Raw genomic sequence first — 24055 nt, 5'->3', positions numbered from 1 at the left:
GTTTCACTCGTAAACATGAGGCATATGTACCCCAGAGGTTACCTGCTAAAGCCCATGAGAAGAAAAGTAATTTTTCTCATGTAAACGTAGCGTTCACCTCTACTTAACGAGACAAAGCATAGTTAGAAGGCTCTAAATATAGAAATGTTATAGCGACAATGGGGGGAAACTCATAATCCTTTGCCTCGATGCAAGAAAAACAACAGACTAAAGTAAAGGTCAAAAAGATGAAACATGTAAATCACACGCTAGTACAACTATTTATTTGTTAATCAAATTACAAATTAAAAATGCAAACAAGAAATTTAAAACAAACAAGGGATAAAAAACCAAATTAGAACGAACTTATGACTTTCGTTTGCAAAGACAATTAGTTAATTGACTATCGGCCTAACTCTCTAAAAAATGTCCCCAGCAGAGCGCCAAGCTGTCTAAACGGTTTTTTTCTCAATTAGTGAGATGTTGAAAACCACACCATTTTTAATTATGATCCTTTAAAACAACAAAATGTGAATTTTATAATATTCAAAAGCAATGAAATAGGTTAAATTAAAATTATCAAGCCATTAGAAAGATAAAAAATATTCCATTATTTAAAAATATTGAGACCAGATCTTTAGGTGAGTTCTAACGATCTCTTCTCAACAAATTTAAATAGCCGAACATTTCTTTTTCTTTTATTCTCAAATTTTATGGTGAAGAATCAATTTTTTTAGTGACACTGATGGGATACACTTGTAATTTAAAATCGTCGAAAACAACTTTCTAGTGAGTTAAGAGAAGCCATTCAAACAATTTTAAATTAAAAGGGTATTACCCTTAATTAAATTATGTAATTAGGTCTAGTTATGCCTATGAGGTTAACATGCAAATTGAGAAAAAAAATATCATGCAAAAACTAATTAAACAAACATTAGGATTAAAAAAAAATCATGCAATGCGACATTCTAATACACAAATTATATACTACTAACATATGATGCACCAATGTGGCTGAAATATGAAAATGAAAACATAACATCTCGAACTATAAATTTTAGAAAATAACTACACTTATTAAAAAGAATGACTAAATACTGTTAAACACAACTTTACTGGCTTAATTACAAATAAAATAATAATTTGGGTAAAAAAATTAATTTTATACTATAATAAACCATAAAGTTGAAATAAAACAACTTAACATTATAAAGGACTAACATTGAAATAAACCCTAAAAATCTAGGATTAAAAAGAAAATCGCAAAAATTAAAAGTCCTAATGTCTAAACAACAAAAATTAAATACACTACATTCAGGACTAAAATTAAAAGATCATAAATTAAAAGACAAAATTATAAACACGCCAGTACCAGATTAAGGACTGAAATACAATATACTAAACGGATGGTTCATACGATGAATATCCCACACGCGAATAGATAGGTAGCCCTGGACCTAAAGACTGTCATTTTACTCTTCTATCTTAAAGCTTAAATTAAGCTAAATTTGACCTAAAATCATAACACACAACCTATGGCTAAAACCATCAGTGCTGCTTTACTTCCTTCTCCCCCACTCTCTTCTGCGTTTGAAAACCTCTCCTCAAGCAACACGGCCACCGAGCCACATCGTCACTCCCCTCAAGGGCCATCAACAAAGGTGGCCGACGACTCCTAGTAAGTCAAAACACGACCAAATAGCCCCCACTTCACTTGAAATAAGCCTAACCCAAAACCTAAAACAACCCAAGGTTCATCTTTTATTCCTATCGAATCCTTGACCTCCATGCTCTCTCAACACCGACGAGTTTAACCCTAAACCCCAAGGTACCACAAGGTAAACAATCAAGACCCTCAAGTCTATTATTATTTTTTACTTTAAAATCCCAACAGATGCCAGCTAAACCAAATAAAAAAACATGCAAGGTTTCGAGAGGAAACGACTTATTCTCGGCGACGTTTGGATTTGGATCTCTCTTCTCCCGACAACGAGACCTTCAACGGCATGGATGGAAGCCGTGAAGATCTCCACTCCGATGACAAACCAAAAACTCAGTAAGATAAACTAAGGTAAACATTTAAGCTACCATTTTCTTTTTTATCTGGTTTCAACTATTTATTTTTTCGTTGGGTTTTCTATTCTGGCTCTAGAATTCTTAGCTTGGTGTAAGTTTTTATAAGATCTAAAAATATAAAATGAAATTGGATTTGTGTTGCTCGAAAGAGGGAAAAGAAAAATAAAAGTAAAAACTTTTTTGTATTGCTTCGAAAACAGTAGGGAAAATCCCTGTTACATTGCTAACCTTGAATGTTCTCGAAAAAATCCCGAAAGAAGCTTTACATTGCTTCTGTTGAAAATAGAAACGAGAGAGATTTTCCTTTTACAACACTATTTTTTCATTTTTTTTGTTGTTCTTCCCCTCCCTATTACTAGTGTTTCGAATAGGATCCCCATCTTCCCTCGGATGGTTGCCTTATCTTCTTTTATAATTTATTTTGGTTGTTGAATGATGAGATTCAATGGGTAGGGTCCTTGAATTATTCGGTAGGTAAAAATACCTAACATTTGATTTTAGTGTCATTTAAAAAATGGATAGTGGATTTGGTGGGATGACTGATTTAGGTGCTATTTGCAGGTGCTCCAATTGGGTCAAGTTGGTGATTGGTGGATCACACGTGTCAGCTCGGGTGTTGTGCTTCGCGTGGGAGTGGGGCATGGGCTGTTGAGCACTGGTTTCACGTGAGAGGCATGGGGTGTTGAGCACTGACTTCATGTGGGAGGCAACAACTAAACGGGTCGGGTCTTGTAACCGGGTTAGCTTTGCTTTGTGGGCTCGGGTCTTGAGTTTGTGGGCTTCCAATTAAGCCTGCATAAAATGTAACCATATGTTAATGTAATAAACATTAGTAATAATAATAATAATAATAATAATAATAATAATAATAATATAATTATAATTATAATATAATATTTATAACTCGGACAAAAATGGATGTCTACATATCTATTCAAATATAACCCTCAACCATTTGACATTAAACACTAATATTCTTTGCATTCCTGAAACTTGAATTTGAGACCTGAAGAAATAATAATAATTTCTTTACCACCAAAATCACTCGATAAAATTGACTCTTTTAATTAACTTTTCACCTCATCAAATTAACTAGAATTAAGGATTCCACGATCAAAATATAATGAATTGATAATGTAAATGATTAAAATGTATTTTTTACAAAATGGATGACCAAAATATGATAGATTTAAAATAAAAGTGACATTTGGTGTAGTTTACTCTTAAAAAAATAAAGGAGATCAATTAAAGCGGCAAAAAGGCTTTCAAACTTCCAAAACTTTCACTCCCATCTCACTGTTTCCTTTTCCCATGGGTCGAAGATACCACCAGAACCCTAACCTCACCTCTTTGAGTCTTCGTTCCGCGATTTCTGTCCTAAAGAAGCTTTTACTTTTTGTTCCATCTTTCTACAGGAACTTCCCCTCCGTAGACCGGATATGTCGCTGAGATCCGTCCATGGACAGGGAGGCTAAGCTTCCGCTCCCCCCATCTGCCAATCTGGTCCGCCCAATCCCCAATCAAGACACGTTATCTTCCACCTCATCCTCTTCGTCCCCTCCCGGCTTCATCCGTGATGTCCAAGCGGCCTTCAAGCGACATCGCTCTCTCGGTACAACTCTCTTCCCTCTTTAAATTTAGTGTTCTTCTAGTTCAAATCCCTACTTTTTACTTGGTTAATTTTAAAATTTTAGTTTCTGTTAGGGGTTTTCTGTTACATATTCTTTTGGACGAGTTCCTTTTTTTTTTATTTCCTTAAGTTATTTTAATTCAGTTAAGGGAAGTAGAAATTTAGGGTCTACTCATATTGATTCCACAGTTGGTGTCAATTAAGAATGTCATGATTTATTGGATAAACTTTGTTGTCTAATGAGATTATGCCAGTGCTTCAGATGTAAATTTATGTTGGAATTTTTGAGGGGTCTCCAGGTACAATACAGACGAATGGTATAATGCCAAGACGAACGGTGGTTCCCCAGCGTGCTGCTTCTAGAAATATGTGTCAGTTCTGATACTAAAAAGTCTCAGGATTGTGTTTCGTTGCGTAATGGTCAGTTAGTCAAGGAGAAAATTAATGCTGGGGAGCCTCAAGAAGATGCATTTATTACTGTGTCTTCCATCACTGGGACTACCACCAAAACATTTGATGAAAATTTCAACCCATTTGATGTGGATCATAATCAACAAAAGGCGGTTGATGCTAAGAAGGAGAATAATCTGATCCCTTTGCAGGATGTACAGTCTATAAATGTTGATGGTCAGAAAAAGGTTCATTTTTTAACTGGACATAATTGAGTTTCCCAGGGTAGTGTATTTTACAATGCTCTTTAAATTACTAATTTATGTTTTGTGGGCTTTTCCTTGCCACCATAAGTTGCGACATTGTGATGGAAATAGTTAAATTATAACTGATTACGTGTAGCTCCTGAATTTGTCACTATGCCCTACGATGTATTTCTCTTCCTTTTAAATCTGCAGGGGCTGATGATGGAATGGCTATTGGATTGGAGAATTTATCATCTCATATGGATTCTATTGCCTTGACAGAAATGGAGTGGAATGTAGTCAATCAAGTAGAGTCATCAACAGTTGCCAATAATTAGTCAAAGCACCAACCTTTTCAAAACCCAGAATCTGAAATCAATTTGAAGTCTGATGGCAGAATCTCTTCTTTGGCAAAAAGAACTACTATTGTACAAGATCAGATACATCATTTAAGAAACTTTTTAGGGCAACCCGTCACTCAATCTTCAGTTGTGGGGTCATCGTGTGCTACCACAACATCTATCCATTCAAGTTCAGCTCCAATGCTTAACCTGACAACTTACTGTTCTCATTCCCATGAAGGAGGTTCTCACGTCTCTAAAGAGCCCCTTGGAGATTTTTGATGCGAATCGTCAATTTCTAAATCAAAGGAATGTTTTGCAGCAAGAATTTCCTTCAGAGAAGGAAATGAGCAGAATACTAGCTGATCTGGCAGCTCAGGCTTCTACCTCTGGTTATAATGCCGAACTGGAGGTCAATGAATCTGATTTGTCCAAAAGGCAAAAAGGAAACTTGGTGACCCAAAATAAACTTTCAAAAGCTTCTTGTTCTCAGGATGATTCGTCAATCAAAGGGCAGGAATTCGCAGATGGTGTCACTAATATACAATCTCAGTCTCCATTGTCAAAAAACTTGAATTCAGATGTAAAGTTAGAGCCTCCTAAAGCAGAGAAGCAAGGGAAGGTTGCATGTAGTAAAGGAGCATCGGCACCTTGTAAACGGAATTATGATCATGAACTGTTTTTCAAAGTGAATGGAAAGCTGTATCAAAGGCTTGGAAAAATAGGTAGCGGAGGAAGCAGTGAGGTCCACAAAGTCATTTCATCAGATTGTACAATATATGCACTCAAGAAAATCAAGCTCAAAGGTCGTGACTATGCTAGTGCGTTTGGGTTTTGTCAGGAAATCGAATATTTAAACAGGTTGAAGGGAAAGAACAACATTATCAACTTACTAGACTATGAGGTACCTCATTCCACCCATAGTTGCGATAAATTTTGATATACTAAATCCTTTTCCTTTTATTGCTCCAATTTGTGCGCCAACAGCACAAACTATTAAACAATCATTTCATTGAGTTGCTGTTAAACACTCATGTATGTCAATGTTTCTTTCATGCTAAAGAAAAATGTTTCTATGAGGGGCTTTAACTCTTTATGCTATGGTGTAGCTACTAGTGATATTGTTGATCTATTTGGGTGGTTGATTTTGCAGAGTAATTTCATATGCTATGGAACTTAACTATGTCTTATTTTATGCAGTTGTGACAATTTGAAAGTTTTATGGTAATCGAAGTTGTTTGCTTGTTATGTTCTCAGAATGATGGGGGCCTGGGAGGGGTTCTGTCACCACTCAGATAAATTTTATAGGTCATAGGGTCAAGTGCTCCACAGTTAACATAGTAGAAATTCCTTATAGCACCCATGCATGTAAAAGCATATCTTGTTGGCAAGAATTGTTATCAATTGTACTTTTTTTTCTTTAATGATAAATGACTTGAACTTTGATGTTATATATTGTCAGCTTTATTGTTGTGAGTAGCTTTTCTTGATATCAGGTGACAGATAAGAATCTGCTCCGAGAAGTGATGAATGGCTGCATGTCAAATAAAGATGGCAGAGTCAAGGATGATGGCTATCTATACATGGTACTTGAATATGGAGAAATTGATTTGGTTCACATGCTGTACCAGAAATGGACGGAAATGGATAGCTCCAAACATACTATAGATGACTACTGGCAGGTTTTAAAGCTATCCCTTACTTTGACTGTGTTGCTGTTTGCTAATGATATTTGATAACATGCTCAAATTATATGCTTTAATTCAAAGAGCATTTTAATGCTAATTTGAAACTTGATGGTTGTTATTGTTCATGCTGGGCTTTTCTAATGGCAATCCACCTAAATAAACATTCCTATGTTGAGGCTAACAATTTAGTATCTTTTTGGAGCAAACATGAGTTGTCTCCTTGTCTTTGTGTTTGCTTATTTTTATTTCGGGTTCCCTTTAATTCGTTTGGCTATTTCCCTGCTTTGTGTTTTGGGGCATAATTATTCTCTCTCTCTCTTAAGTTCACCCTATTTATCTTTGATATTTTTACCTTTGCAAACTCCAAAGAACACATTACACATGTGATAAGGTGATTTTTTTCTCATTCAGTTTTTGAAGTTCCATACGGTTCAGAAAGCTGAAGTTGTGGATCAAATGAGTATTCTGAAAAAAAAACAACTTTTTTTTTTAACCTTGATTTGGGTTCCTCTCTTGTTTTCCGTTGCAACTGTTTAGGCTGCTTGAATTGGTGACCTGCATGTCATAATGGAAGCCTACCATTGAACCAAGGATCATTCTAAGAAAATTATAGGACTTCTTTTCCAATTAATATGTCATAATGGAAGCCTACTATTAAACCAAGGATCATTCTAAGAAAATTATAGGACTTCTTTTCCAATTAATATTCCTGCATATTCAGAAAAATGAAAGCAAAGTATTTCTACTTTTGAGTTTAGAAATTTATGCGCTTACCGTCATGTTCCTCTATATGTTTGCCTTTTTCGAAAATTGTGCGCCATTCATGAGTCTTAGCTTCATCCTATATATTTTATGTAAGGCTGAATATTCACTTTAGTTTGGTGAGCAATTTGCAGCAAATACTTCAAGCTTTCAGCACTATACATGAGGAACGCATCGTGCATTCTGTAAAGCCTGCTAATTTTCTTCTTGTAAAAGGCTCTCTAAAACTTATTGATTTTGGTATTGCCAAAGCCATAATGAGCGATACAACCCACATCCAAAGGGATTCACAGGTATTCATTACTCATTGTTCTCTTCAACTTTACATTTAAGGTTCCTTCATTTCATTTTCATTTATTATCACATTGATGCGAGTATTCATGTATGCTCTGGAGCATCAATTTCTCAATTTAAGTGGTTGATCATTTGATCAAAGAAAGCACTTCATGATTTGGGTCTGAAATGAACATAACATCTTAATCCTTTTTGTAAAACAATGATTGCAGGTGGGAACTCTGAGTTACATGTCTCCTGAGGCATTCATGTGCAATGAGAGATGCAAATGGAGGCATTCATGTGCAATGAGAGATGCAAATGGGACCACAATAAAATGTTGTCGACCTTCTGATATATGGTCCCTTGGGTGCATACTTTACCAAATGGTATATGGGAGTAGGGGTGCACAAAAAATCCGAATATCCGATTTTGTGAAAAAAATATCCGAAACCGGTTTTGGGAAAAACCGGTTTTTTTTAACCGGATCGGATTTTTTTAAACCGGTTATTTTAACCGGTTTGGAGAAAAAAACCTAGACCGGGTTTTTTACCGGATAAAAAACCGGTTTGAAAAAAACCGGTTAAAAAACCGGTTTTTATCCGAAAAAAAACCGGTCTGGGTTTAAAAAACTAGCCGTTAATATAGCCGTTGGGGGGGTTTTGTGACTGTTTTTGACCGTTTTTTTTCTTTAAAAAATTACCATTTTACCACCCTAAACATGTATAAATAGGTTGGGATGTATTTGATTGATTACAAATTCCTCAAATCTTATTACACAACACTTAAACATCTCTCAAATCTTACTTTTGTAATTTTTTGTTCATCATGAGTAACACGGCTGAATCTTCTGTCGGGGGAAACCTTGAAGTCGTGAGAGTGATCGAACACACTCGAAACAAAGACATTTGGGATCACTACGATTTATGTGAGATGTCAAATGGCTCGAGGAGGGCGCGTTGTAAACTTTGTCTAAAGTTTCTTGCATCGGAAGGAAACACAACGTTGAAGAACCATTTGACAAAATCATGCAAGGCACTTCGCTCAAGATCGGATCCTAGTCAATCGAATCTTACACCGCAAGGTGGTGTTTTTGTTTACGACAACGAAAAATTACGAGAAGCGTTTACAAAGTTCGTGATTACAAAAGCATTGCCGTTCGACCACTTTGATGATGAAGATTTCACGACAATAATTCAACAACTAATGCAACCACGTTATACTCAAGTAAGTCGTACTACCCTTAGAAGAGATGCTATAAAAATGTGGTGTACGGCGAGGGAAAAAATGATTTTAGGATTCCAAGAACACCGTTATGGTGTGTCGCTTACATGTGACGTTTGGAGTTCCCCTCATAATACCGGAAATTCTTTTTTAGTCGTTACGTCACATTGGTTAGATCAAGATAATTGACAAATGATGAAAAGAACAATCGCGTTTGAATTATTCGGTGAGCCGCATACCGGTGTTAATTTATTTACACTTTTAAAAAGGGTAATTTGTCTTTATAAATTAGAAAATAAAGTTTTTTCTATATCCTTTGATAATGCATCGGATAATACAAACGCGGTTCCAAGATTGAAAATATTACTTTCACCGATTTTAGACGGTGCGTTTTTTCATACCCGTTGCGTTGCACACATAATTAATTTATCCGTGCAAGCCGGTTTGGAGGTTATTGAGCCGATTAGATTAGAATTCAAAACAATGATAAAATCGATTCTTTGTAACAACAACAAAAGACTAAATGATTATAAAAGATTTTGTAAGTCCGTTAATAAAAAAGCTTTGGGTCCTAATTTGGATTGTCCAACTCGTTGGAACTCAACATGGATGATGATGCATACTGTCTTAAGGCAAAGGGAAACATTGCAAACATTTCACGATCGGCTTTTCGAGAGGGGTCATGTCCTAAACATTTATCCGGATTCGAGTTGAGAAACTATAGCTAAAATAATCGATTTGCTTGAGGTTTTTAAAAATGCAACAACTTTTTTATCCGGTGTTTATTACCCTACTAGCCCGTTGGTTCTTAATCAAATATTTTTGTTGGCTATCCGACTAAATGACTTTGAATTTGAAACCGAAGTTTTTCAAGAAATTGGCTTTGCAATGAAGGAAAAACTTTTAAAATATTTTAAGGAGATTCCCCCCATTTTTACTTGTGTCGCCGCTTTAAACCCAACGTTAAATGTTGGTGGGGTTGAAACACTAATTGAACAAATTGCGTTTGCTTTTAATCTAACCGATGATGAACCCAACTTTGTCCAAAACCAAATAAATTATTTTAACAAATGTTTTCGAGACATGTTTGCAATTTATTTAAATAAATACGGATCAAGTAGTGTAATACACGATCAAATGAGAATGAATGCGGAATCATCTAGTAGACGTCCAAGTAACATAAATTTGAATTTTTTTAACACTCTTGTAAATTCCCAATCCAAACGATCACGTACTACCACCCCAAGTAGCGAGTTGGGAAATTATATGTCATGCGATTTTCTATCAAAAATGACATTTGAAGAGTTTGAAAGTTTGGATATTTTGGCTTGGTGGAAAGAAAAGGAAGCACAATTTTCGATTCTAGCTGTCATGGCCCGTGATTTACTAACCGTCTAAGCTTCTACGGTAGCTTCGGAATCCGCTTTTTCTGTTAGTGGCAGGGTTATATCGCAACGGAGATCAAGACTAAGTCCCGAGTCGGTGGAAGTATGCATTTGTTTAAAGGATTATTTGGATGGAGCGTCTCGTAAGCAACATATCACCACCCTAGAAGATGCAATTGATGTCGATTTGGAAGCAAACTTACACATTGAAGAAGTCAAACTTGGAATATCCCCTCCAAACGAAGAAGGCGAAGATGATGAAGAAGAGATGACAATGTAGTTTATTTTATAACTTTATTTCAATTATCGTAAACTTTGTTTCAATTATCGAACTTGAAGTTTTTAAGTATTTGAATTTATCGAACTTGGAAGTTTTTAAGTATTTGAATTTATCAAACTTGGAAGTATTTAAGTATTTCAATTATGTTGAGTTAATTAAGTATTTCAATTAAGTATTTGAATTTATCGAACTTGAGGTTTGATGCTTTCTCTTTGATTCTCTCTTGATTCTAGTTGTTTGATGTTTCTTGTCTTTGATCAATGGCTTCTAAGCTTGCTTAAATACACCTTGAATCACTTCTGAACGTTAGTGATAATTAATGAAGATAATATAGCCGTTTAAGTGTGAAAACATTTAATAAAAATGCTTGGAGCGTGGGGGAATCGGTACCCTCTCATAGGGAATCGGTTCCCTAAGTGTAAAATTCAAATATTTCGACCATTGAATAGGGGGGGAATCGGTACTCCTATGGGGGAATCGGTTCCCTCCAAGCATTCTGGAAATCTCGGAGCCAAACCATTTAGTGAGGAATCGGTACCCCCTTGGGGGGGAATCGGTTCCCTATGAGTAATCTGGAATATTAAAATCGGTTTTTTTATAATCGGTTTTTTAAAAAAACCGGTTTTTTTAAAACCGAAACCGGTTACACCGGTTAGGATATCCGGCCCTCCAAACCGGTTAAAAACCGAACCGGTTATTTTATAAACCGGTTTTTTTTCTATGAGAAAAAACCGGATCGGATAAAAACCGATCCGGATCGGATTGAAATCCGACAAATGTTCATCTCTATATGGGAGGACCCCTTTTACTGATTACAAGACCTTCTGGTCCAAGTTCAAAGTTATAACTGATCCAAACCACGAGATCATATATGAACCGGTTTCTTACCCTTTGCTTCTCAACATCATGAAGAAATGTCTTGCATGGGACCATAACAAGAGGTGGCGGATCCCTGAGCTACTTCAACACCCTTTTCTTGTTCCTCCGGTCCCTCCCCAATCATCTCTGGCTCAAGACCAAAGCTTTCAACTGCTTCAACTCATAGCGAATTCATGTTCCAACAATCAAGATGCTTCAATGTTATGCTCTCAGCTCACTCGACTACTTAGTGACCCGATGTCACAGGTAACTTCGGAATCACTAACATCGCGAGAACAACAATGCAAGTTGCTTTCTCAAATGTCAAAGCTATGTTCTCAGCTCCAACATTTAAGACAGTCAGGGTAAGAGTACGTGAAAAAGGGATTATGTTCGTCACAACATTTTTTAGAGCGTTGTGATTTTGGGATGCCAAAGTTAAGCTCAATTTTTGTCCCTTTGTAATAATATGTAAAAAAAAAAAGTAACCTTTGTGGTGTCCGAGGTGAAACATTATCGTTGAGAGATTTCATAAACGTATCTGCTTTATCAAACTTACTGTTTTATTATTAAAAATATGATTAACAGAATGAAATATTTGTTAGTGTATAAAAGTCAAAGAAATAAGACATGCCAAATTCTTAGCATCACGGTAGCCGCTTCCGCTTTCTTTTCCTTCCCATTCAAACGCATATTCCTTCAAGTCTTTCTTTCTCCTTCCCAATTCCCATCCTCATCCATGGATACAGCCTTGCCTGCTGCGCTGTTTTTATGCGGAAAATCATCAGTGGAAACGGAAATGGTGAAGAGAATCAAATGTGTGCTTCATCCCCATGAAAACAGGTACGTAGCTCCACTGTATTTCTTGCTGAAAGTTGTCTTAAAAAAGCTTACATCAATACATTGCATGGCTCAGCTCTATTTTAGAGGCAGTGTCTATTTAACCTCCTCCAGGAACATACACAATGAAAACAGAAGATTAACATGGATCCTTGAAGCTTTAACGGCTTCCTCTAAAATTGGATTCTGTCAGAACTCCATATGATACCAAGTTAGTGACACTGCAATATGATATCCTTCATTCCTCGTTATTTCAAATAACCCTATTATTCCGCCACTCATATGATATTGACTATATAATATTTGTTGTTGTTTTTCTTTCTATTTTATAGCCAGCAGCCTGGACCTAGTTTCTTAGATCGAAAACAAAATGTCTTAGACTTTTATGTATTCATAATGGACCAAGAGAGAGTATGGGATAGTTGTCTCTTAAAATTTTATATATTTTAAATATATATTTTTATTATTATTAAAAATCTGTTTGTCCTTCATTCTAAAATTTTATAAGTTATAAGTTTATTTTTCTTTAAAATTTTATAAATTCGCTCATAACATAAAATCTTATATTTTATTTTGTGTCCATATAATTATAGATATTTTGATTAATTTGGGTATCCAGTTTAAGGATCTCCTACGGGATAATTCTCATAGTTTAATTTGTTTTTTCTCATGTAATTATAGGATTTGAATCATTATTCTCCCGAAATATGAGCTTATTATATAAAAGGAAAATTATGTCTCCTGCTGATTGGTATGCAGCAGTGTGAGTGTGTCAACATCGTTTAGCGATTGGTCATTTGTCATACTTGCCTCTTCAAAACCTTTTTGACACTGAAAAACAGAACAACTAGCTTTTACAGGCATTTCATGTGGGTAGTTGATGATGCTGACAATTAAAGTTTAAAAGCAATGATTAAATTTGATAAAATATAAAAAAAATAAATACAATGTGAACCAGATCAAACAGTAACGGCATGTACGGGTGTTATTTTTTCAGTTTTAACTTAATTAACCAATCGAATTGAATTAGTTCCGTTAAATCGATCGGCCACGGAATTAGTTCAGTTGGAGAACGATTAACAATTTTTTTAATATTCAGTTTACGATTAATTTAGTTCGAAATTGGTTAATTAACCGAAATGATTAAATATGAAATATGTTATATATATTAAATACATATTTTAAGCTCAAACTCATTAAGAATTAAGAATCACTTATTTTTTTAGCCACACTAAATTCATAAATTATTAACACCTAATTAAAATTTTAACCTAAATAAAAAACTTATAATATATTAAAATTAATCTAATTAAAAAATATAAATTTTTTGGTTAATTTGGTTAACCGACCAAAATAATCAAACTTTGTTCGGTTCGATTAATATTTTAAAAACAAATTTTAGTTCAGTTAACGGTTAAAAAAAAATCGATTAATTTAATTAATAAAAATTCGATTCGATTAATAGCTGAATTAAACGTTTAAACACCTTTGACGGCACGCATATAATAATAGTATTGACTCAATGACTCTCGTTAAATAATTAAAGTAAAAACATTCACATAACCACCCTATATTGTTGTCTCTCCTCCACGTGAGCGCACGTGTTTTATTTGAGTATCATAAATTTATTTTATTTTTATATTTTAACAAAATATTTTTGATTTTTATAAAAATAATATCAAAATCATTAATATATAATCTAATATTAATTATTATTATAAAAATCACTCAAAATTTCCAAATAATTTCAACCTATCACCGTAAACATTGTTTTTGGTCCACTCCTCTCAGTGGGGTTACCGCCCGAAGTTCCCGCCAACGGCTAGCCCTGTCCTCAACAACGGCCGTCCTTTTATAGTCATATTATTTTTGTTACCGTCTCCGTCCACAAACTGTACTAACATCAACATATATAGGAAGACAAAGAAAACTAAATTTCCAATCCAACAAAACCAAACATAACCGTGATGTTGCTAACTTTAACCGCAACGCCACCGTGCTCCCAATTACATCAGTTTCTTAATTATTGACAATTATTCACGCGCATTCTTTTTCCTGTTTGGAACCACCGTACCTGGGCAAGCAACATTCACCGGTCAACCACTTTCCGACGACGTCATCAACATGAATAATCCTTTGAAGAAAACTTTCTCCTCCTCTTTCGGTTCTACATTCCGATCCTTGGACCAAAGGCAGTGCCCGTGCAATCAAAGCCACCGGCCTCGTTATTATCGTAGCAATAGCGCGAATCTTAATTGGATGAGCCAGAGAAACGGGATGCATTTGGGGAACGAGGCGGCGACGCCTCTCGCTACTTCGCCTCTAGTGGATGTGAAGCTAAACAACATTGTAGGAAACGGTATATCTGGGGTGCTTTACAAATGGGTGAATTACGGGAAAGGTTGGAAACCGAGGTGGTTCGTTTTGCAAGACGGAGTGTTATCGTACTATAAACTCCACGGACCTGATAAGATAGTCGTCAGCCAAGAAACAGAAAAGGGGTGCAAAGTTATCGGCGAAAAGTCTCTACGTATTATTACCGGCTGTCGCAAACCCACTTCTCGGCATTCCCCAGGCCGTCGCAAACCCTTCGGTGAAGTCCACCTAAAGGTCAACACAAAGAAAAAATGACTAACCGAAATGAATGAATGAAAATTGAAGCAGATTTGAAATGATTTTTTATTTATTGGGTTTTCCCCATCAGGTTTCCTCGATCCATGAAACCAAATCAGATGATAAGAGGTTCTCGATTTACACCGGAACGAAAATGCTTCATTTACGAGCCGAGACGCGGGACGATCGGGTTGCGTGGATGGAATCGCTTCTGGCGGTTAAGGATTTATTTCCTAGGATACCTAATAACGAGCTCATGGCTCAGGTGAACAATACGGTGGTTTCCACGGAGAAGTTGAGACAACGGCTGATGCAGGAAGAGGTTGGAGAATTAGCTATCCAAGATAGCGAGCAGATTATGAGGACGGAGTTCTCAGCATTGCAGAAGCAGCTGCTGTTGCTTGCGCAGAAACAGCGTCTTCTCGTCGAAACCTTGCGTCAGTTGGAGGTAAAACTAATAAATAAATTTGCTGCTTTCAGTGACATTCAATTTTAAAACCGAATTGATTGTTTCAGAAACAATTACATCAGTTCGTTATGCTCTTATTATATTCTTTTGTTTAGAAATTACGGAATTCTGAAAAGGGTGTATTTTGGCTTTTGTTAGACTGTTGAAATGAACCATAACTTACTTATTTTCAGCCTGTAACTGCTTGTGTCACTAGAGATTAATATCTGAAATTTTACTTTTCGCAATCTATTTTGTAGACGGAAAAGGTGGATTTGGAAAATAAAGTGATCATCGAGAGCCAAAGGAAGTGGAATAATGGGGCTTCCTCTTTGACAAAGAAAGAGAAGTCTAGTGGTAAGATATTAGGCTGTAAAACTATTTCTTTCAACTGTTGGTTCTATAAGCCAATTTATGCTGGACCGATCATTATATGCCTAGCTGTGTGGTAGATGCTTGTAATCAATGTTCACAGATTGTTACTGGTTTGAAAAAGTCACCCCATATGGGCCTCTGCAAAACCAGCCTATCAATAGATTGGATACCGGTGGTTAAACAAAAAAAAGTATTCGCTGTTTGTTATTAGATATGAAGTTTATTTCTGTTCTCTCGTCAGTGTGCCCGAGTATTAGTACTATTACCTACACTTATTTGTAGACAATTTATAACGCTTGTTAAGAAGAGGTTCATATATTTTCTTGATGCAATTTCTATGTATGGCACACTTGCACCTGCCGACTTGAGTTCAAGTAAAGGACCCCTGTTTTTTTACATTACCGGACCACTAGATCACGTATATTCCTTATTACGTGTTCCATTTAATAAGTTTAATAGTTGTTTATAGTGCTGATTGCTTGATTATATAAATTGCTTTCTGTTCATAACATCACCATTGATATCGTTTTTTCTTTTTTCAACTGTTACTCAGAAGGATATACAACTGACTCAGATGATGATAATGAAAGAGTTGATGCCGAAGAAGAGGAAACTGATGGAGATCATTTCTTTGATACGTACGAGTTTTTATCATCAAGTTCATTCAAAGACAACGGATATGATTTCCGGACACCAATTCTCTCTTCAGATGATGAAGACCTTAATACTCTTGGTTCTGAAGACAACATCGATCCTGCTATCAAATCAGTTGGAAGTAACTTTCCTTGCATTAAACGAAGAAAGAAGTTGCCTGACCCAGTTGAAAAGGAGAAGGGTGTAAGTCTTTGGTCAATAATTAAGGATAATATTGGGAAAGACCTTGCAAAAGTTTGTCTTCCTGTTTACTTCAATGAGCCTCTCTCTTCTCTTCAAAAGTGTTTTGAGGATTTGGAATATTCGTATTTACTCGACCGTGCAAATGAATGGGGAAAAAGGGTGAGTGATACAGGTCCGTATTCTTATGTTTGAGGAGAAAGAGCATTGATTGCACCACAAAGTTTTCCTACTCTAATATACCACTATCATGCACTTCCTTAAATTATTTATACATCTTTCTTTTATCTGATTCCCAGCCTCTTTTCTCTCTGTTACACATCTATCCTTTATATGCTTCTACCAGTCCACTCTCTTCATGAACTTCAACAATCTGAATCTTGACAAGATTCTCCTCGCACATAATTTTTCCCTCTAAAACATGCAGGGGAATAGCCTCATGAGAATTCTTAATGTGGCTGCATTTGCTGTGTCTGGATATTTTTCAACAGAAGGAAGAATGTGCAAACCTTTTAATCCATTATTGGGGGAAACATATGAGGCTGATTATCCAGATAAAGGCGTACGCTTCTTCTCAGAGAAGGTTTGTCTATATTCAAGACGTGATATATCTGTCTATTTTTGTTTTCCTGCATTTACACAAAATTGCCCTTCAAACTTCATAATGCATTAACCTCACTTCTAAAATCAACCTTGTGACTAGGCAATGTGTCTGTTCACCTCATCAACACAGAGTCAATTTAACAATAAGCTTCGATATGCACAAAAAACATTTTTTTCATGTGTAATTTTCAGACATAGGAATATTGCACTTAGTTTTGACTTTATATGTACTACGTGACATCGATCTGAAATTAAACCTATTTTTATGTCCCTGATGTCAAAATGCTATACTGCAAGAGCTTTGCAAATTTAGTACATTATTGATACTTTGGTGAGCAGAAAGGCAGAATGAGGACTTCCACTCTCTCTCTCACTCTTTGGTTACCTCTCTTAGTTTCTTCTGCTGCTGCTTCCTCTTTACTTTGGTCTAAATTCTCATAGAAAAGTCTGCTAAGTTGAAAACCTTGTAATGGGTTCAACCTTAACAAAGCAAACAAGTGGAACAAGCTTGTCGGTCATCAGACATCACCTAAAATTACATTTCTTGGGTGCCCAACTATAATGGAAGCTAGTAGCTTTCTATCATCAGGTGAAATCTATCTTGCCATTGTCAAATTACTTGGGGAAGGGGAATAGTTTACAGGAGTGTTGATGAAGACATTGAACCTGCATAGACAATCTTAAACTACATATGCACGAGATCTTAAGTCTCGGCAATATTAGTGGCTCTCTATTTGTTGTTGAGGCATCAAAACCTCCTGCACTGTCTAGGGTATTGGCAAAAGAACTACATAGTGTTTATTATATATGTAGTGTATATATTTCCATGGACCATAGTCATCTTTTATCGTGTTTCTTTGTTTATGTTTTAATTCCATCTATTAGTTTGCTGATAATTATTCCATATTTGGTATCAGGTCAGTCATCATCCTACTGTTGTGGCATTTCACTGTCAGGGCACGGGATGGAAATTTTGGGGTGATAGCAATTTGAAGAGCAAATTTAGGGGTCGCTCAATTACAATTGATCCTGTTGGTGTTTTGACCTTGGAGTTTGAAGATGGAGAAGTGTTCCAGTGGAGTAAGGTACAACCCCAAAAGTTAACAAACACATATTTCGGTATGTGCATGTATGCAGACATATAATTGTTGCATACAATTGAAGTGGTGCATGCATGTAGAAGATATATTTGATTTCCAATTGAAAAACGGACTTTCTTTTCCCAGGTTACAACATCAATATACAATCTCATACTTGGAAAATTGTACTGTGATCACAGTGGTACTATGCACGTAAAAGTTAATCTTGAATATTCGTGTAGGCTGAAATTCAAGGAGCAATCTATTGTTGACAGAAATCCTCACCAGGTTCTTATACAATTATACCAAGAACGCATTTTTATAGTATTATGATATTTTCTATTATCCTAGTTTTTTTATATATAAAAATTGATTGCACTTCAGGTACATGGTACAGTTCAAGACAGGAATGGAAAGACAGTGGCTACAGTATTTGGAAAATGGAATGAAAGCATGCATTATGTGAATGGAGATTGTTCCAAGGGAAAAGGGCAATGGTCTCTATCGGAAGCCAATCTACTTTGGAAACGGAGCAAGCCTCCTAAGTGTCCCACCCGATCTAACTTAACACGTTTTGCCATCACATTGAATGAGCTCACCCCTGATCTCAAGGTGATTAATATAATAGTTTTGATCAGATGTATAAATTTGGCATCATTCTAATGCCTTAAGTGGGCGGTATGAAAATTCCATTATATTATATCAGAAGGAAATGGAACAACTTGAAACCATTGCGCTGTGTCTTCATATCCTACGAGCTGCATTGCAGTAACTGGGATGCTTTTTAATCCCCTTTCTGTATGTAGGAAAAGCTACCTCCTACTGATTCAAGGCTGAGACCCGATCAAAGGTATCTGGAAAATGGGGAGTATGAAATGGCAAATTCAGAGAAGTTGCGGTTGGAACAGCGGCAACGGCAGGTAAGTTTTACAGTTTGTTTCATCTTTATTGTCAATTCTCTGTCTCAGTGGTGCACATCCGCAAGCCATGGATTTAAGTGTCAAGGAACTATAGATTTATTGGATCACATCTAATATATATTGTATATAACCCTCGCTATGAAGGCATTTAGGTTGATAGTTGTAAATGGTGTGAACAGGCTCAAAAGATGCAAGAGAGGGGATGGAAGCCAAGGTGGTTTGCAAAGGATAAAAACAGTGAGCCGTACCGTTATATTGGTGGATATTGGGAGGCTAGAGATGAGGGGAAATGGGATTCTTGCCCTGATATTTTTGGCCAAATCCCTTGTGATCACCCTCACTGACCCACCTCTGCAACTTCTCCATCGTTCATTCTTTAACAACTTTGGGATGTCTGTCCCCCAGCACAAACCATTATTATAATATACTACTACTAATAACAGTATTCCATTCACTAACCCAATAAAAAATTGGGGTTTACGGATGCAAAGTTTCCATTGTTGCCCCCCCTCACAAAAGGAACACATAGTAACAGATTCATAATACAAGAAGATATATAGGGTTTTGTGACCATCCGCTGGCATATCAATGACCTTGATTTAATCTTTCTTATTTTGTATTATCAATATAATTATTTAAATTTATTCCTTCATATTTTCCAGTAATGTTGCTTTGGCTTTCAATTGAAAGCAAATACCGCTATAATCAAATTAGTATCCTTTTTATGCATTATTAATTAATTATAATGGATGTTTTTAAAAACTAATTAAAAAACATACCATGTGGTGTTCTCCTGAAAATTGGTAATATCAAACCCAGCATAATTTATTTTAAAAAAAACCCAACATATATTAGGTTATCAATTTTTTCTTTAATATTTTTTTGTTAAATTTTATTTTTTTAACATTTATGTTTCGTTTTGTCCATAAAAATATATAATATCATATGTGGTCCAAAATATATTTAACAGATATTATTGAGTAAAATAATTGTCCACTTTTTTGGAATAATAATTTTTATTGTATCATTTCAAAGCTTAATGATTGAAATATCCATCTCTTCCAGCATTATTTTCCTAGCAATCATCTAATCAAGATTATTACTTTAAAATAATAATTAAATTTTAAAAGCCAACAATACTTGCGGAACCGTTGAATGCATGCCATTCCGTTTGTATTCACGATAATTTATATGAGATTATATTTAATGTACTATGTATCCATAAATCTCATACATTATTATGATATTTATATTATTAACGAATTAAAAAAATATATAGAGAACTTATTATTAAATACCGAAAAACTCTTTAAAAAAATCAAATTTAATTATATTTGCATCTTCCTCACTTCTTGATTTAGATTTCTTAAAATCCTTAAAGAATAACCAAAATAATATATTTTTATTCTTTATCACTATTAATGTTGAAATTAATAAAAGAATATAATCTGTCAATTAATCTCATTGAAAATATTTCATGGCTTCTATGGTTTGTTCTCCAAATTAACGATGGAGATGTCACTGAAAATTATAAAATTTTTATATAATTTAAATATTTTTTCTATTAATAATTTTTTTTTATTTTTTGAAATTTTATATATTTATTCATCTAGCATAAAATCATACGGAGATCCAAGAGATGGAGACTTATGAAGTCTGATTCAATCACTAGTACGCAAGAGGCAGGCATTGAGAAGAAGCAAACAATTGCAAAGCAGTTTTATGGTAATAATGCCGATCTATACGAATATATATTACAATTTTTTTCTCTGGAAAATCAGAGCAAATAGACATTCCAGTACTCTTATCAAGAATTTCATATTCTGAACACAAATCCAACTGAGGTGAAAATGAAAAGGCAGCAGAATATTTTGAAAGCTCTCTAGTTGAAGAAGCTGACAGACTCCCGCTGCAAGCTCAACCTCATGCAGTTGCTGTTCTTAAAAAAATCCTAATATTAATATTGATAAAGAACAAAATAAAGTATTGCTATAAGCTCGTACACTAAGGTGGTATTTGTTTTTACTATGTAAAGTCTGCAAAGCTCCTATGTCTGCGCCGCGCAGACCACGCGCAGACATTGGGCTTCGCAGACCGTTTGTTTTTTAGAAGACAGAATCTCTTCTAAAGTCTGCGCGTGGTTTGCGCGGCGCAGACGTGACCTTATGTCTGCAGACGTCTTCTAACCTCTTCAAAGAGGTTTTATATTTAATTTTATATTATATTTGATTTTAATTTTAATATCAATTTTTTAAATAAATTAAATATTAATTTTGTAATATTATATTATAGATATTAATTTTAATATTAATTTTTAAATAAATTAAATATTAATTTTTAATATTATATTATAGATATTTAATTTTATATCATATAAATTATTTTATATATTATTAAAATTTTATATTTATTTTAATTATTTTGATTTAAGTTTAAATATAATATTTTTTGGATTTGTTATTTTTAAATTATATTTAAACTTTTTATACAAAATGTAAGTATTTAAACCACATTGCTTAATAAAAAATGATTTCATTGTTTGATAATTAAGATGTTAAAATATAAAAAATTATAAATTATGTTTTTAAAATTTTAAAATATAATCACAATTAAATAAAAATAATCATAAAATAATTTTATAAATTAAAAAATATTTTCTAAAAATATCATATAATTATAAAAATAAATTATGAATATACTTTTAAAAAAATTAAAAGTATTACATAATTGCATATTTAAAAAATCATATAATTTAATGATCATTTATAAATTTTATTCTATAAAACTTATAAAACTAATAGTACATGTGATTATGTGAGACTTATAATAGAATTAATAAGCTGATGTTTGTTTTTCTAAAAAAAATTATTATTGTAGTTGTATGAATTATTTAAATTTCAGTAGTGTAAAACTAAAATTATTTAAATCTCAGTATTGTAAAACTCTTTTAAGTTTAAAAAATTAGTTTATTTATATTTCAGTTTATTTTAGCAGTCTGCAGACGTTAAAAAACAAACAATCTTCTTCTTGCAGACTGCAGACTTTTGGTCCACCTCTTCTGCTGCAGATGCCTGCAGATATGGTCCGCAGACTGCAGACCTTTTACCTCTGCAAAAACAAACAACACCTAAGAAGAATGAAAATATGATTAAATTTTAATTATGTTTATAATTTTAATATTATTTATTTAAAATTTCTTTAATTTCTTTTATCTTTTTGGTATGTTTCAACAACAATGATGTAAACATTCGAATTAACCAGTCACTTAAAATAATTCTTCACATTATATCACTTTCTTTGCAATGTCCTGTCACAACATGAAATATTTCCCGACCTCTTACATTGTATGTCTTAAACACAAAAGCAACTACACGTTATTACAAGATAAAATAAAATAAAAACAAATAGGAAATATTCAAAGGGGAAAGGGTTTTATTCTTAAGGAAATCATCACATGGATAGTGGACCACCTGGAGCTTGGCTTAACCACTCGAACGTTTTTATTTTATTTTATATTATAAATGTTTATTTATTGTGATCGTAAAACCACTGCCTCCAAGTGTCTAAAAGGACCCCTTTTTATTCTGTTTTATTGATATTTAGGGTTTAAGTTTTGCTAGGTCTTCTTCATGTTCCATGCACAACAGACACCCCAGCTATGGCCCTGCTCCAATTACTTGCCCTTTTACTTTCGTTTTTCTTACCATTTTCTCTTAAAAAAAATCAACTCCCCTCCATTATAATGATCTTTATTCTTAGAGATTATTGGTTTGGTTTTTATTTATATACGTATACATTTACTTTGCTTTAACGTTGAAATCATCAATGAGTAAAAGAACAGTACAAAGCAAATTGAAAATATGTTTTTCAATTATTTTTCATCCATATCTTAAAAAATAATTAAATGGTTGGAGAAATGTCATCATCGAAGGGGACACCATCTCTGTGGTGAACAGACTGACTAATCGCAAAGAGAATATCTCAGCAATTGGATTGTTGATCAATGAAACTCACTCGATACTGAAAAATAATCGTTCATTCAAGATTTTTTACGTCAATAGAGGCCAATAGGGTCGCCCACTCTTTGACACAATGAGCTCTATAGAAACCCAATTCGTTCTGATTTTATTTCGATGAACCGAATTATATCAAGAATTTTGTAATCCTCGATACAATTGAAATATAATTTATTCCCATTCTCAGAAGAAGAAAAAAGGAAGAAAAAAAACTATCAGAAGTGAACTTTACGATAAGTTCCATAGCGTTTATCAACACCATGGAAGTTAATTATACTATGGAGTACTTTTAAGTATTTAAACTTCCTAAAGAATATTAATATTGTTTATAGGCTTTCAAAGTTATACTAAGGTTTGTTTAAGGTTACGGGCGGCGTGTTAAATTTGTAATAAATTTAAATTTAAAATTTAATAAATTAACTACGATCCAAGTGATTTCAGTTGTTAAAGGAATTATTGTTATTTTTAAAGGCCACAAGTTTGATCATCAACAACTGCATGATATTTGAGTGTTAATTATCAAATGATTTAAAATATTTAAAACATATACTACAATTTGTAAGTACCCTATATTAATCAAAATTGAATAACTTAAGAATTCATTGAGTGAGAATTTGAGTTCGAGTATACGTGTCAACAAGACATGTACGTTATCAATAGATAAGAAAGATTCTAAATAAATATTATTTTATAATCACCTCATACTATTAAATAAATAAATAACTTAAGATCAATAAGTTATAGTTAAAAACAATAAATTATCTTTAAAAAGCGTATTCAAATACGCTAATACGTTGAAATAACCATTTTTTTTCCTTTTAAGATTTTAAAGAAACGTGACTCCCTTTTTAAAAATAGGAGTTGAAAGTTCATAACACCGCGTCACATATAACAAATAGCCTACGATGCGAAAAAAAATTATACGAATATTTTTAAAAGTTAATATTATTTAAGATTTATAAATATTTTAAATACAATTATGATGTGAATTACGTGATAATATGTATATATATAAACATGTTTTAATATAAGAAATCGATAGGTTCACCCGACTGTTTTTATACCTAAGATTCTGCATGATAACTTGGATATTCGACGTGTCATGCAACAACACATGCCAGCAGTATAGAATTTAAAGCTGGCGAATTTAATCATGCTACATATAACATAAGTTTGTTTGGTATTCCATATCATAT

The 24055-nt window shown here is 34.0% G+C and overlaps 1 protein-coding gene and 1 pseudogene across 2 annotated transcripts; both read left to right on the top strand.

Moving 5' to 3' along the window:
- Positions 1 to 3354: 3354 nt before the first annotated feature.
- LOC120130063 lies at positions 3355 to 11582 on the top strand (annotated as a pseudogene).
- Positions 11583 to 14023: 2441 nt separating this feature from the next.
- On the top strand, positions 14024 to 19341 carry LOC120129940 (oxysterol-binding protein-related protein 1C-like). 2 transcript variants are annotated; one of them, XM_039147325.1, is made up of 10 exons: positions 14024 to 14581; positions 14676 to 15032; positions 15293 to 15389; positions 15964 to 16403; positions 16669 to 16824; positions 17762 to 17929; positions 18071 to 18211; positions 18308 to 18535; positions 18730 to 18843; positions 19023 to 19341. In XM_039147325.1, the coding sequence occupies exons 1-10, from the start codon at positions 14096 to 14098 to the stop codon at positions 19185 to 19187; spliced, it is 2352 nt and encodes a 783-aa protein (XP_039003256.1). In that variant the 5' UTR covers positions 14024 to 14095; the 3' UTR covers positions 19188 to 19341. The 2 variants fall into 2 exon arrangements, with proteins under 2 accessions (XP_039003256.1, XP_039003255.1); XM_039147324.1 differs by having other exon boundaries at positions 15961 to 16403.
- The last annotated feature ends 4714 nt before the right edge of the window (positions 19342 to 24055 follow it).

Source organism: Hibiscus syriacus, unplaced genomic scaffold (genome assembly GCF_006381635.1).
Source record: "Hibiscus syriacus cultivar Baekdansim isolate YM2019G1 unplaced genomic scaffold, ASM638163v2 tig00110505_pilon, whole genome shotgun sequence".
Lineage (NCBI taxonomy): Eukaryota > Viridiplantae > Streptophyta > Magnoliopsida > Malvales > Malvaceae > Hibiscus > Hibiscus syriacus.
This window is presented reverse-complemented; position numbering and strand designations above follow the sequence as displayed.

Coding starts and splice junctions, on each gene's coding strand:
- LOC120129940 (XM_039147324.1), top strand. CDS start 14,096: ATGAATAATCCTTTGAAGAAAACTTTCTCCTCCTCTTTCGGTTCTACA. Junction 16,404..16,668: donor CAAATGAATGGGGAAAAAGG/GTGAGTGATACA, acceptor TAAAACATGCAG/GGGAATAGCCTCATGAGAAT. Junction 18,212..18,307: donor TTGACAGAAATCCTCACCAG/GTTCTTATACAA, acceptor ATTGCACTTCAG/GTACATGGTACAGTTCAAGA.